The following is a 15,669-nucleotide window of genomic DNA, read 5'->3' as shown; positions in this document are numbered from 1 at the left end:
AGAGGATACATATAACAACATGCAAATTATGAGTGCATATATATGTATATCCCTCCAATATCTCTAGGGAAAAGTAAATTACAAACAGACACCTGCTACTATGCCAGTACTTGAAGATGTTTTCTAGTAACTTTGTAAAACACCTGTAGATAATACTTACAAACTTTTTTTAGAAGACACATGTTTGAAATCTTACTGTAAAATGAATTAAAACAAAAGCTTATATTTAATGTGCTCCTATCTTGTCTAAACATACAGGTGTGTATGAGTGCATGCGTGCACACACTCACACACCAGGAGTAAAACTGCTTTGCACTTAATGGTGTCACTAAAGGACTGCATAATTTAATTTCCTTGAAACGATTAGCCTGTATGAAAGGAAAATAAAAAGTAGATGGGAATTATTTGGTGCAAGCATATTTCATTTCATGTAAACCTAAGAAGATATTTATAAAAATTATCACATAAATATAGCACTACATTTTCTTAAATCTTCCAGGTAAAACAGAGCCTTAAATTGAAGACGAATAGCATATCAAATCAGAAATCTTCTCAAACACAAATCATTAAGTCCTGTACATGAAAAAATTTAATTATATATTCTATAAACTGCAACAAAAATCCATAATTTACATTTATCTTATCAAAAATGTTCAGATACAAGCTAGAAAATGTTATAATATTTTTATTGCACACATTTTTGGGGATATCCCCCACTTGGGAGTGCAGACTCTCACTAAAGCAACAGTACTTTTCTGATGATTGTGCCATTCTCACATTATCCTCTCATCACAGGTTCTCTCTATACACTCTTCTTCCATAGTTATTCTCTGAAGATTTCTCTCTGAAAAGCAGCCCCACTGCCACATTGCCACCAAACTGCCTAATTTTCACATTTTCCTCTCCTAATGTGGTAGGTTCAATTCACTCCAGTTAAGGTTTTACATTACTATTTTGCGAAGTAGATTTTTTTAAAATTCCAGATTATAGAAAACTAAGGGAATACAGGATTTCAGATGAAGGAAATCTGACATTTGCCTAAAAAAGCAACTATCAGTATCACACTTGAAGACAAAACAACAGGAAAACAACTCACCTAGTAAGTAACTTACCATTCTGTATAGAGGCAATGAAGCCCTGGAAATTTTAGAAATAATTCACCACCACCACAACCACCAATCACCACGTCTGGATATTAAAAAAAACAGAAACACAAAACAACCCTGGTACATTCCACAGAATTTCACATATATGATTTATTACCTAATCAAACATTGATGTTGCTACCATTTAAAGTTTTTTTTATTGTAAATTATCTAGAACAAGATTGGCCAACTACAGCCTGTAGAGCAAATCCAGGCCACCAACTGTTATTTTTATAGCCCATGAGCTAAGAATAGTTTTTTACATTTTTAAATGGTTATATAAGTACCTATACATACTATCACTGATTTTGCCTTCTGGGCTGCAAACTCGAATAAACTACTTACTATCTGGCTTTTTGCAAAAAGGTTTGCTAACCCCTGATCTCAGGAATCAGTACAGAAAAATATGTAATATAAATTAATAAAATTTATAACTATAAATAAAATGAATTGATTTAATTTTCAACAAGTTGAAGTGGCCTTGAACTCTACTCTCATTTAATTGTGACTCCCTAGAAATTTCATACAATCTGAGGAGTCTGACAACCCCCCCGAGGTATTCTCAAAGTGAAAAACAAGTAATTTAAGAATGACTCTTATATACTTCACCACACTACACCATGAATATGCCAATAGCCAAAAAATATTTTTCAAGAGAACAGCATTACACAAAAACATAGCCATATATATGAGAAAGCCCCACAATACAGGTAGAACAGCAAATTCTACTATTCTTAAAAATCTAAAATTCCAAATAACAACACCAAAACAAACCCAACCTGGAAGTCATAGAAAATGTGAGCTATGAAAAACAAAGGCTGAATTTTGTTAGAAAAAAAGGAATAAGCTGAGATGTGAAGGTGATTATAAAAATAGTGGATTGACACTCAAATTAAGCAACAGTTTTTACTTAAAATGTGAGGATTATTAAATAACAGCCACATAGTACAAAGACTATACAACTGAATGGTAACTACCATGAATACCTTCAAACAATAACATTTCTATAATTTAAACCAAATCAATTCAAGATATGCTTTCAAATTCTTAAAAAATTCACTTTTATTTTGTGGCTAATTAAAGCTTGCATAAACATTGTGACCACTAACCAACCTAGTACTGAGTCTTCACTTTAAAAGAGGTTCCAGAGTTTTCAAGGTAAAAGGAGTACCAGTCACACCTCTCCCTACTCCCAGTCCTTATGACAATCATGTATTTTTCAACACTCCCAATTGAGAATCACCGAGCTAGATGACCTCTAAGATCCATTCCAGTGCAAATAGTCTATGAGAATTTTAGTTAATACTTAAATAGCATTTATTTTTAACAAAATGCTCAGAAAACCTATAGTAAATGATAAAGACATTATTATAACCATAAGCAGTGAATCTGAAATATTACCACATCAAAGACACGGTCTGATAATGCTGCTCTAGGACTTTTCCTAATCAAAGTAATGTCCCAAATTCTCAACTGTATGCCATGGTGTGGTTCTGAGATTATACACATCAAGGAAAACTGTCAGGTTTACAGAAATTCCTTAATGAAAAACATCATTCTTTTGTTCTCTAGTAACCAAGCAGCCACAGCCCCTGTCATCCACCCCACTATAAAGAGAACTCAGAATATCCTCAGAGTTCACGTTCACTTGGTGAGAATCAGACACAAACAATGTGAAGATTCAAGGAAGAACCACATATCAGATCTCTGCCACTGACCCACTATAAAACTGTGCAGATCAGTAAAGATTACTGTTGACCACAGAGCATAAACACATGAATGATGATGAACAAATGGACTGGGTAAATAAATAAAAATAAAGGTGATACTCCTTACATAAGTCCCTGGAGATACCACTTTGCAAGACTGCAGAGTTAAGCCAATGCTGTGGCCTGATGAAAATATTCACTAATGACCAGATAACTTAGAAAAAAATATCAGTGAAATATCACTCACAGATAGTGTGCCTATCTCAGGCCTGAGTCAATGGCATTGTTAGTCAATCTTTTGCTAAATAACCCATAATGCAAAGCAAATACAAAAGAAATTCACTGAGAGTTGAATATCATGCAAGAGACTAAAAATTTCACCAAGTCCTTTAAAATTATGTTAAAGAATCATTTAATCAAACACAAAAGCCACTAACAGATTAGGACTTAACTGAATTAGAGTCAGTTAATAACTGAAGAGAAAATCAACAAGGTTCAAATGTGAAGTAAAAGACATTTCTATAATGCCATACAATTTTCTGAAGAAAAAAATACACCAAAAAATACAACAATTAATTAATTCTTTGTTCATTTAAAATCTAGTAGATTTTATGGTTTGTGTTGTTAATATTATTTTCTAATTTTAGCTTTAGTTTTCAAAATAAAGCCCCAAACATTTTTTTCCCCGCTATCTTCCAAAATCTTGACATCTCTTTTAAGCAATTATTTAATTCTCTTAAATAATTCACGCCAGGACTAATTATTCTTAGATAAAAGGGACCTGAGTCTATACAGGAGTACCCCTGAAACTCTGGAACCTCTTTCAAAGTGAGGTACTAGTTTGGTTTCTCCCAGACTGGGTAGAAAAGAAACCATTAGCTCATCTCTGGCTTACGGGATAGGTTTCAGAAAGAACGGCTATCAAGTCTTTTTTTTTTTTTTGCGGTACGTGGGCCTCTCACTGTTGAGGCCTCTCCCATTGCGGAGCACAGGCTCCGGACACGCAGGCTCAGTGGCCATGGCTCACGGGCCCAGCCGCTCCGCGGCATGTGGGATCTTCCCGGACCAGGGCACGAACCTGTGTCCCCTGCATTGGCAGGCGGACTCTCAACCACTGCGCCACCAGGGAAGCCCTATCAGGTCATTTTAACTATGAAAAGAGGCTGCTTTTCAGGCTGAGGAGGCAGGGTAGGGACATGGAAAGAAATGATGTTGTCAGGAACAGAGTATTACAAGTAAAATGCATATATGTATTGAAAGAAAACATCCCAAACCACCAAGGAATAAGGTAACCTGTAATATGGTAGCCAGAAAGGACAATGTAAAACAATTTGGAAAGACTGGAGGTAGGACTTAGAAGTAGAAAGCAAGAGACAAGAACACCACACTCTACCCTTTCCCACTTTTCAAATCTCTCTGCCCAGTTTGTCTCTCCAGTTTTATATCATTCTCTTAACACTTTCAAGGGGAAAGAGGGAGATCAGATGACACTGATTGAACCCTTGGATCCACCATGCCTAAAATCAATCTATTCCTAGTCATTTGGGATAAGTAAGTCAATAAATACCACTTTTTGTTGAACACAGTTTAAGTTAATTTCTGTTATTTATAAGATATTTTCACACAGTTAGGGCAGAATAAAGAGATGGATGGGTACACACGAAGGAGAAAGAAAAAGGTATTCAGTAATTCAGACTGGTTAATGAGAGTCTAAGCAGTAGCAAGAGGAAGAAAAAGATATAAAAGCTGTAATGTAGAAAAAGGAGCAAATGAACAAATGGTTGAACATGAGAGGTAAAAAGAAAAAAAAAAGCAGTGCAGTAGAAGGGGGCTGTGAGCTAAGTTAGAATCAAGAGGGTTAGATCTCTGTTTCCTAATTAACTACTCATTTCATTTTTCTTGGTTTTGGTTTCTTCAATAACTAGGTCTGGTTCATTCAAGTTTTTCCCAGTCGCAACATTTTGTGTTTGTAAGCATCCAAAGATCAGAGAACGTAGATCAATGAATAATAACTCATCCTTCGTTGAGACTTGGGGTTAATAAAACACTGGACAAAGTATGAAGGCCTAATCCTTATGAAATACTGTCAAACCAGACAGTAAGCTATACTGTTTCCCCTAAGCACAATTATAATCATTTTCATTATCTCATCTATCGAAAGAATTTCTGTACGTTAAAGTTAGACATCTTTTTGAAGGCAGAGTTCTATTACGTTTTGATATCTGAAAATGGTGATTCTACATTTTTTTGTAACTCTAGGAGATTTCTGGAGTAATCATAAAGTATAGTGTAGGCAGATTCAAGTACACAAAAGAGTTTTCTTTGAAATTTGGTTGTTTGAAATACTGAATATATAGGAAAAAAGTGTACTTCGGTTTAAATTCCCAGACTAGCCCACAGAAACTTATTTAATCCACAATGAAATGAAAATAAAATGCAGTAGCTGCTAACAGAGGGGGCCCTTTAAACTCGGTCAGGTAAAGAAGGTCAGGGCTGAGCAAACAGACTCCAACAACAATGGAAGGACAGTTGGTTTGTTTATAAGTCAAATACTTACAAAACAGAGGTTTAACAATGCAACAACTGGACCCAACCTGTTAAATTAGCTAAGATGACTAAAATAACTTATAAAAGTATATCCAGCAGTATTATTAACCTTGTGCTACTTTACATTTCAAAGAACTCTCATATTTTATCTTTTATTTTTCCCTTAACACAACCTACAAACAGTCCCAGTGTGTGCTCCATGGAAAACTAGTTTCCCATAGGCTAATGATGCTTTTTTACAAAAAGGCTTCTGTGCATCATCTGATTCTGGAATGTGATGGGCTAAACATAATTAAATAAGCTCCCCGCCTTTTTCCCCCAAAGTACAATCCCTTTAATACCCCAAAGTACAATCTCAATTTCGAAGAGGGGGCATGTGATATATAATGCTTTCCAAAGTTATGTCCCTATGGAACTTTTTTTCATAGTCAGCTCTCAAAAGCAGTGTCTCCATACGTATAGTTTCGGAAAATGCTGAGCTAATGCAACCCTGAAGGCGTCATGCAGAAAGAACCAGTACCTTACATGCCTAACGTGCCTAGTGGAAGAACACTGGGAGTCGGAATACATGGGCGCTATGTTCAGTTTTGCCGCTTATTGACTCTGTGACCTCAAGAAAAAACACAATTTTTTGTACCTTAGTTTTATCATTTGCAAAATACCAATTACAACTCTAGTTGGAGCCTTTTCCAGGGCTGAATAAAAGATATTACATGAGATTATAGAATTATAAAATTCTAGAGCTACAGAAGAACTTTGAGACTATCCAGCAATACCTTATCTGAAAGGTGAAGGTTATTTTTCAGGATCTGGATTAAAATCCAGACCTCTTAACTCTCAGCCCTGTATTTTTTCCTATACTACCACATGTTGCTTCCAGTTTTTAAAAGATACAATACTAGCAAACATCTCCAGAGGCAACATAGGTCTCAGAAAGAAAGGAACACAAATGAAGGTCTCAGAAAAAAGGAAAATTGAAGGTACTATCTTAAGTTTCCCATTGACAATACATGCACACACCACCTAAAATAAGTAAAGCTTTGATAGACATGGAGTAGATAGAGTAGTTTTTTCCACAATAACTTGGGAATCAAAGGGAGGCAATTCTATAAAATAATTTGTCTCTATGTCCAATTAATAAACTACTCCTACCATCACCAAAAATACATCTAATCAACAACAGGTAAAGGAAAGCAAATATTACTGAAATTAATGAAGGGCCCAAGGGTGGAGAAATGGACCAAAGCTGGAAGAGGACAGAAATAAATAAGACTCTTTGGTGATACTACTGCAATTCACTCCTATTGTCAAAGCTTTGCAGTTTTACTATAATAGAGTGCAGAACTGTTTGATGCTAATTACTTGTGATGTGCCAAAAGGATGTACTTATTTCACTTGAAACACAAGAAAAACCCCCTTTTCCATATTGACAAATCAACAGGATAATTCTGCAATTCATTAAAAAGAAACACTGTTTCAACATAAGAGTTTTACTTCCCATGTAAAACACTTCAAAATATCTAAATGAATATAGAAGTGCATGTTTCTGTGGCAAACTGTTCACTACTGAATCATTATCAACCCTTGTTAGATAAAATTTCTCATTTTTTGCAACGTACAAAATCATTCAAGTATTTGAGAGCTCCATCATGACAGACAGTAGCACTTTACAATCCACTATTTCTTCAGGCAAATGTGCTTACTGCCGAACACAATACGAAAAATAACAACATTCCCTAGACATACAATTCCACCCCCCTCTTAGATGGTGTTTTTATATGTTGACAGCAAAGATGAAACATGTTATGGCTTTCCAGTTAGCTTTAACTGTTTCTGAGCAATCATCACTCACAGAATCACTCTGAAGTTTTTACCTACTATGACAACTGGGTATCAATAGTTCCAAACGCTGCTAATACTGCCATGCACATCTCAGTCCTGCTTTAACAATGCAGGTTTTTAGCCTGAAAACTCCCCTAAATTATCAAATGGCTAACAAAGTGAATCTAATCCACTGTAACTCTACTGAGTGCTATAAACCCATATTTGGGGGTATCTAACAGTTCAATTACGTCAAGTCACATCAAGTGGGACTGCCTGTTGCTGTATGGAGGTGCTCCACAATTTAAAGGACATTCATTTCCAAAAGCTAGCTATTGTCATGCAGATTGCTTAGACTCAACTGTTAGATATCTCATTTGATCATTTGTACTGAAAATAAAAGGAAGGAAGTGTAGTAAATCAGATATTCCCAAAACCAGTGAAATCCTTTTGAACAATATCTGGCTTATCTTCTTCAGGGTCATTTCCCCCTTTCTTATAGGTAAATTAACATTTTTAAGATTAGGTAGTTAAAACGTACAATGAAAATGTATAGCTGCACCTGGTTAACTGCACAATGTAGTTCAGATGAATGCAGATTTTTCTCATTTGTACTGTGAAGGGATCAATCTGTTTATAAATCTGAGTTTTTTTATTTCAAGACTTATTTTAGATGCTGATTTTATTCATAGGGTATGGATGATTATTGAAAGTATTCTAATAATTATCTGTAAACTGAAGAAACTAGCAAGCACATGTTCATAATTGCTCCAACTAAGAAAATGTTACCTCAAACTGAATTACAGAAATATTTTTAGTCAACAGCTACTCAGAGCAAGTGACTGACATGCATACTTCTTAGAATTCATTTATTTCCCACACTTACCCCACAATTTTAACAGTCACCTTGGCTCAAAGCTGCACTAATGATGCAATTCTACTGAACTTAAGGGTCATCTCTGTAAGCTAATAAAGGTAAGAACATAAATATAAAAAAGGGCAATTTCTGATTTTTCACAATTCAGTTATATCCTTAATTAAGAAAGCTTAGTTCAATCTGAAATTACAAAAACATTGACTATAGTTTGCTCTACCATATTTTCCATAACTTAAACGCTACTCGGGGAAAAGTTATACTACAAAAGGAAACTATCTGGAGTGTCACATCTACTTTACTTTGATGGTAAGCTCGATAGAAAATTTAGAAGATAGATTAGAAAGTTTTCCCTGGCCAAATGCAAGGATAATTATTTTGTTCTATATTTAATTCTGATTTTTACCTGGAATGATAATATATTCAATACCAGGATTTTCATTTTCATTTATGTTGAAACTAATTGTCATTTTAAACACAAGTTTTATCACTGATTTTTACTCTTGTGTTATACTCAATGATTCTGGCTTCAAAGTGGTAACTGCCTTAGGCAAAATCCACACTGAAATATCAGAATCTGTCTCCTCAATACTTTATGGAGGGTAAGGGAAATAAACAAAGACTGCGCTAAACAAAACCATTTATAAAGAAACTGCAGACCACCAGGATTTTGGATTTGGGTAATCCACTTAGATTAGCATGGCTGTCTCTTAAAAGGACAATTCTAAGATCACAATATAGGTCATGTCCTTAAGAAGCAAAGTAATGAAATCAATGTCAATTACACAAACCTTCCATATTAACATGACGCCACTGACAACCAGTAAGACAGATTAAATAAAGCTTTTGTAATGTGCTCAGCCCCAGCATAAACAAGAAGGAAAAATAATGTCATAAAACAGATTCTTCTGAATCAGGTTCTGCAAAAAGGTAAAATTCTCGCTTAATAAGAGTGGCATCCAAACTGGGGGGAAAAAATTGGGGGCTTATCATTTCAGATTGAATAGCTATAAACTTTGATAAGAGAAAGCGAGAGGGCAGGGGGAGAGAGGAAGGGAGGGCTGGTTTGCAGGGAGTAGGGGGAGATATAGAGAATGGCTAACCTTAAAGGTTTTGCCAAAAATAATAATCAGGTTTAGGTGGTAGGTAATGTCGTTCAAAGTACAACTTTACTACAGCAGAAGAAAAAATTTTAAATCCCCAATAAGAACCCAAGTGCTTAAAACAAATGCTGCAATACTTAAATATACTATTATGTTTTGATCAAACAGTGTCAGAAGAAATACTGCCCCAAATGAGTAAAATTTGCCTAAAATCACTGCTGTCATATTTTTAATTATTACATATATACAACTGTTAAGACAAATAGTAGACTACAAACAAATGTCTCTGAAATGCTTCTCTGCCCAGAAAGCAGAAGACATAATGCTTGATGTCACAGACACTGCCAAAACTAACAGTTAGAACACTGCTGCTTCCTTTTTTGACAGCAATGACAATAATGCTCTAATAGAAGGAACCACATTTCTGAATGCTTGCCCCTCAAACTTAGCTGAAAAAAGCAAGCCCAGATAGCCGTAGAAACTTAGGAACTTTCTTCTACATACTTAGGTGTCCATCCTGGACAAGGAGATAAAAAATGTCTCTGACCAAAGAGGCTCTGTGAAGACTACTTGCAGAGAAATTACCAACTTACCCATTAGATTTGAGTTCATGAAAGGTGTTGGGGACAAGCCTTCATGGGCCCCTAATCGACTGTCATTCAAGTGATCACTGTAATGAGGGCTGTCTGTAAAACCCTAGAGAAAAAAAAAAAAAAAAAAAGACCGGAGTATTAAAGAGATTATTTGGCAGTTGTGCTAATTGAGCATAATGACACTCATCTAATTAATATACAGACTTACAAATGGTCATTCCTAACCAAGTTTCTGGTTCATTACTTGAAAAACTAAACAGAAGTGCTGCTTTTATTCCTTTTAAGATATTAAAGTCAAAAAGTTTCTTTATAGATTTAAAAAAAAATTAGCCCTACAATCTCTTTACAGCCAAAGGTAAAGTTCTAAAAGGATGAACTAAGAAAATATATTTCTGAGTTACAATAAATTAGGAAAATGTTTAACTGTATCCTCCTTTCTCTGCCTCCATACCCTATCAATAAAGGGTTGGGCAATTACAAGATTTACTTAAAATATTTTAAAAAATTGACAATCAATATACTAGAAATGAATCCTTTCCTAAATGGCAAACAAATATTTAGCAAAAGAAGATCTGCTTATACTCCTTTTAATACTAGTATAACAAGATATACTCCTATAGAAACTGAGCCATGTAAAAAAGAAAACACAAAGATAGTTAATTTAAATTCTTAAGAATCTAAAAAATGAAATTGCAAACACCATGAAAACAATAAAGCTAATGTTATTATTTCACAATAGCTGTTATTAAATTTATCCTTATAACTTAAAACATGTTTTTTAAAAGCGAAGGGGCTAAAAGACATGAAAGTTCACAAATACCATAAGTGTTACAAAAGCTCAGTGGATTAAAAGCTGTTCTGGTTCTCAGACTCTTATACATGTTAAATACAACATCACCTCCAAAATCATATAGTTTCTAAACAAGGCTTTGAACCCTAGTTAATTAAAACTGAGGTGGTACCCACCCTTTTGCCAACTTAAAACGAGTTTAGTGAAGATCAGAAAATCTTACAAGAGGTCCAAACAAGAAAAAAAACTGACTGCCCTGGCTTACAGAAACCACCCAGAATCCTCTGGGACTATAAAATCATCAATCAGTGAACATTTATCATTACCCAGACTGCAGGCTAACATTCAAGAAGACATTAATAGGGCTGAAACAGGCCTCACTATCTTTGCAGGCATGCTGTCAGTTCAACCAAAGGGCTAGGAATTGAGGGCTAAATAACTGTCAAATCATTACAATTGCTTGGGGATGTATGTCACAACACCTTCTGCTGTTCTGTTTTAAAACTAATCTGCTGGGAATGCTAACTCCCAAATGAATCTTTGTTTCATTTTTATCTACTTCAGAATCACTGATACACATGTGACAGACACTCAAGAAGAATCTTGGTGACACTTACAACCTGGTTCTGACCACAAGGGTGTCCTCTGGTAACCACAACCACAGTCCTGTCTGTCACAGCCTCACGCAGCAAGAGCTATATTACAAAATAGAATGGCTCCCAGCTAAAGTCACTCCTTGGAGTTTACCTCTGTTGCTTAAAATTGAACACTCCAGAGGTGCTAAGGGACTCCTACTATCTCACATTCACCTGGGTGTTTCCCTCTGCCACTCCCTCCCACTGCCATTCTTAGGCATAGAGTCAAAACAAGACACTGAAACCTACAAAAAAAAAACTCACTGAAATATTGTTTATCACTATTAAACAAAAAAACTCAATGAAATATTGTTTATCATTATTAAACAACAGTACTACTCTTGAAAAATGCAAACAGAAATGCATTTGTAGGTTAGCCATGTTGTTCACACTTCATTTGAATGTTAAAGGATAATAAAAGATTAATTTTGCATGTTCTCAATTCTCTTCATCCTTGAAGTGCAATAAGAACTTTTTTCTTTCATGACTATAAGAATAAAAACAATAAAAACATTTTAAACTATTTCCTAAAGCACAAGTATATAAATATTATATAATAATAATATAAATAATACAAATAAATCTAAGTTTCAGGGTATCATCAAATAATTGTACACACAGTGGATTAACTTCACATATCACATATATCACAGTAAGCACAGAGAAGATCTATCTCTAAGCCCCTATTAATATGTGCTCAGAAAACAGAACAATTATTTTTCTATGAACCATACACAAATAATAGTAAGTACTATCTCTTATCCATGTGGAACCACATACAGCAAGGTATAGTACAGAATTTACTACAAGATTATTTCCTAGTCCAAGAATAAAATCTGGGATTGTCATATTGTACCACAGAGGAATCTATAAACCTGTGTCATCACATACAAGCAAGATTTAAATATGGGCCCTCAATATCTATTTACTCATAAATTATATACATATACTATTAACCAATATAACAAATTTCAGTAAGTCATAATTTCGTTCATGTAAGATAAAAATTAAATAGAAATTTGAGTATTTTTTCCCACACCTCAAAGGTTCATCTAAGTGCACAAAATTCTTTTGAAAAGCCACAGCCTAAAAGATAAGAGAGGAACAGTTCTTCATCCACAGATGCAAACTGATGCTGGAACAATGAAATGGACTCAAAAATGTTTGTCATAGTTTTAGGGACTTCCCTGGTGGTCCAGTGGTTAAGAATCCGCCTTCCAATGCAGGGGGCATGGGTTCGATCTCTGGTCAGGGAACTAAGATCCCACATGCCGCGGGGCAACTAAGCCCTCACCGCAACTACTGAGCCCACGTACCACAACTACTGAGGCTGTGCGCTGTGGAGTCCACGTGATACAACTAGAGAGCCCATGCACCACAACTAGAGAGAAGCCCGCACACCACAAGGAAGTGCCCTCACGCCACCGCGAAAGATCCTGCATGCCACAACTAAGACCCGACGCAGCCAAACAAATAAACAAACATATAAAGTTTGTCTAGTTTCAGATCTAATGTGTGCCAAAACCTCACATAAAAAACTGGGACTGGCTATTGTTTGAGATTATTCTTATCACTGCTTCCTCATAATAGAAGAGATACCCACCCAGAATATAATTTTTGATGAACCAGGATGAATAGTTACAAAATAATTTACAAACATTTAAATAAGATCAGCTTAGAAAAGTACACAGGTATTTATCAGTCAGCATGTTAATTGTGTCAACTAGCTAGATGATAACTACAACAGTGCTTTGCAAACTTCAGTGTTCATATCCATTGACTAGAGATTTTGTTAAAATTCAGATTAAGAAGCATAAGGTCTTGAGTGGGGCCTAAGATTCTGCATTTCTAACCAACAGGTGATGGTGATGCTACTGGCCCATGCACCACACTTCTAGTAGCAAGAACCTAGACAATCTGGAAATAAAAATCTTTTTCATATATGGAAAGGAAAAACTCAAGTCTACATAGGTGATAGCTGAGTTCTCCCGTTCCCCCCAACCAGACCCATATTAAAACACCAGAAGTATTCAGGTAAGTATAAATTAGGGAGAAATACCACCGTTAACAAACAATCTAAAGCAATGAGAATAACAAAATGTTTTTATATATGCAGGTAATTATTCATCCATTTAGTTTTAAGTAGAAGACAGATGTCAAATAGAGCTTGAATGAAAGAAATGGGTTGGCTGACCCAGAGTTTAAACAGCAGACCCCTTAAGTACCACATATAGTTAAGCAAAGAGCATAGATGTCCGTAAGTCGGAAAGGCAAAAAGGCATAATGCAGAATGGAGTTGACAGAATAGCAAGGAAGGAAGCAGAATAATGCAATGAATAGCTAGAGTATCAAAAGGCCAGAGAAAATGAGCAGGAGGTGATTGCCCTGAGGGAGGGGTTGGAGTAACAAGAAAGGAACAAAAACTAAGCAAGCAATTGTTAAAGTGAAGCCCAAGGAGATCATTCAGCGGTACTGATAAGTGAATGCTATTTCAATTTTGGAATATAAAGAAAGTGAACCAGGAATTCCCTGACGGTCCAGTGGTTAGGACTCCAAGCTTCCACTGCAGGGGGCACAGGTGTGATCCCTGGTCGGGGAACTGAGATTCCGCATGCAGCATGGCCAAAAAAATAAATAAATAAATAAAATAAACAAATTAAATAAAAATAAAGTGTACAGCTGGCTTTTAAAAAAAAGGGAAGTAAACTAGTGAGATCATTAAATACAGAACTATCATGGTGCATATTTTAAATTGATAAAGCATTACCATGGTAATAAAAGGAGTCAAACCTGACCCCCTGGAGCTCCTTATTAAGATCCTGAATTCTGGAAAATGGTTTTACCATGAAAATAGCTGCTAATAAAAATGAGATTTTCATACATGAGAGATGATAAGCACTACATTATGAAGGACAGAGCAGTACTATCAGATTCATCTACCATAGTAGCTTTTTAGCCAAAGTATGCTGCTAAGCACAAAAATATTTCCAAATAACTCTAAAAAATTACTGTTCTTGTCTCACAATAAAAATGGAAAACACTCAAAAGTGCTTTTTTATCAGTGATTTTATCACTGATAAAATCAGCTGATACACAGTTCACAAAAACTGTTCAATTCTATATTTAATATCTAAATGACAATTTAATTTGCAATTCTTAAATACTCCCACCTATGAATACGTAACACTTCATAAAAGCTTTGATATTATGAAATATGTTCTATAAAATGTATCTCATACTTTTCTCTATGTTCATTTTATGGTACAGAATTTAGAAACTTTAATCCTTGCTACAATATGACAACAGACTCTAATCAATCAAAGCTGTTACCATTTTTAAACTAATTTACGCTGCACATTATCAATCCAATCTTTTGTTCTATCAAAAACAAAACAAAACAAAAGCACCTAGTATTATTTACATAATAGTGCTCTCCTCTTGTTTGTCTCCTCAAAATTACAGTAACTTTTTTTTGTTGCCTAATTCTTTATAAATAGCTTTTAAAAAATTTATTTCACCCAACCAACAAATATGGCGTAATCACCAGAGAACGCTCCCAAGTTGAGAAAAGACATGTTTTTTCTAACCTATGTGGCTATTTCTTTGTTTGAAAATCACTGTCTAATTCTATTTTAAAATATTCTTTACAATTCTTTTCAATAGTTAAAAAGGGATGGGGAGAAAGGCTCTTTCAATAAAGATTTACTTTCTCAGAAACTTTCCCTGACGCTACCAAACTGGGTGAACTCACTCTGAGCTCCCATAGCAGCAAGCATTTCCATCACGTCACTGCTCACACTTATTGAAATTACCTATTTAATTATCCATTTAAATTATACCATAATTATCTATTATAATTGCACAGTACAGTAGAGTGGATAAATGTGGAATTTTTGAAGCCAGACTGGCAGGCCTGAACTCCATCTTTGCCATATACTAGCTGTGTGCCTTGAGGCAAAATAATATTTCTTGCCTCAGTTTCCTTATCTGTAAAATAGGGATAATAATAATAATACAATATTTATCTCACAGGTTGTTGTAAGGATTAAATGAGTTATTGTATGTAGTAGCAATTGGAAAAGTACCTGGCAAATAGTAAGCACACAATATATCCTAGCCATTATTACTATCATCTCAGACACTGTTATGTCTTAAAAATTCTGAAAAGTCAGGCACCATGCCTCTTTTTCTCAAATCCTCAGAACAAATGATAGATGGATGGGAGGTTTTAGCTGCTAAATCCTTAAAATGCTGCAGGGCTTCAGATATAAAGGTTCAATTAATATTTCCATAGAACACCCAATAACTAGCAGAAAGAAAATTAATACGGCGCTAGCTTATCTAACGGGACTGAACAAATAACCACAGATTTTTTGTATTCAAAGAGCCACAAGATTTCACACCAAGTTTTTTTTTTTTTTTTTTTTTTTTTTTTTTTTTGTGGTATGCGGG

General features: G+C 35.0%; 1 protein-coding gene across 9 annotated transcripts in view; it reads right to left on the bottom strand.

Annotated features, from left to right (window-relative positions):
* TCF12 (transcription factor 12) overlaps positions 1-15,669 on the bottom strand; it is a 399,044-nt gene that overhangs the window by 197,607 nt on the left and 185,768 nt on the right. For all 9 annotated transcript variants that reach the window (XM_055087985.1, XM_028496359.2, XM_055087984.1 and 6 more), the window contains one exon: positions 9,793-9,895. In XM_055087985.1, coding sequence (XP_054943960.1) covers positions 9,793-9,895 — 103 coding nt within the window. The remainder of the gene's footprint in view (positions 1-9,792; positions 9,896-15,669) is intronic.

This window comes from Physeter macrocephalus, chromosome 11 (genome assembly GCF_002837175.3).
Source record: "Physeter macrocephalus isolate SW-GA chromosome 11, ASM283717v5, whole genome shotgun sequence".
In the NCBI taxonomy this organism is placed as follows: Eukaryota; Metazoa; Chordata; class Mammalia; order Artiodactyla; family Physeteridae; genus Physeter; species Physeter macrocephalus.
Note: the sequence above shows the minus strand (reverse complement) of the source record. Positions and strands in the feature narration are given on the sequence as shown.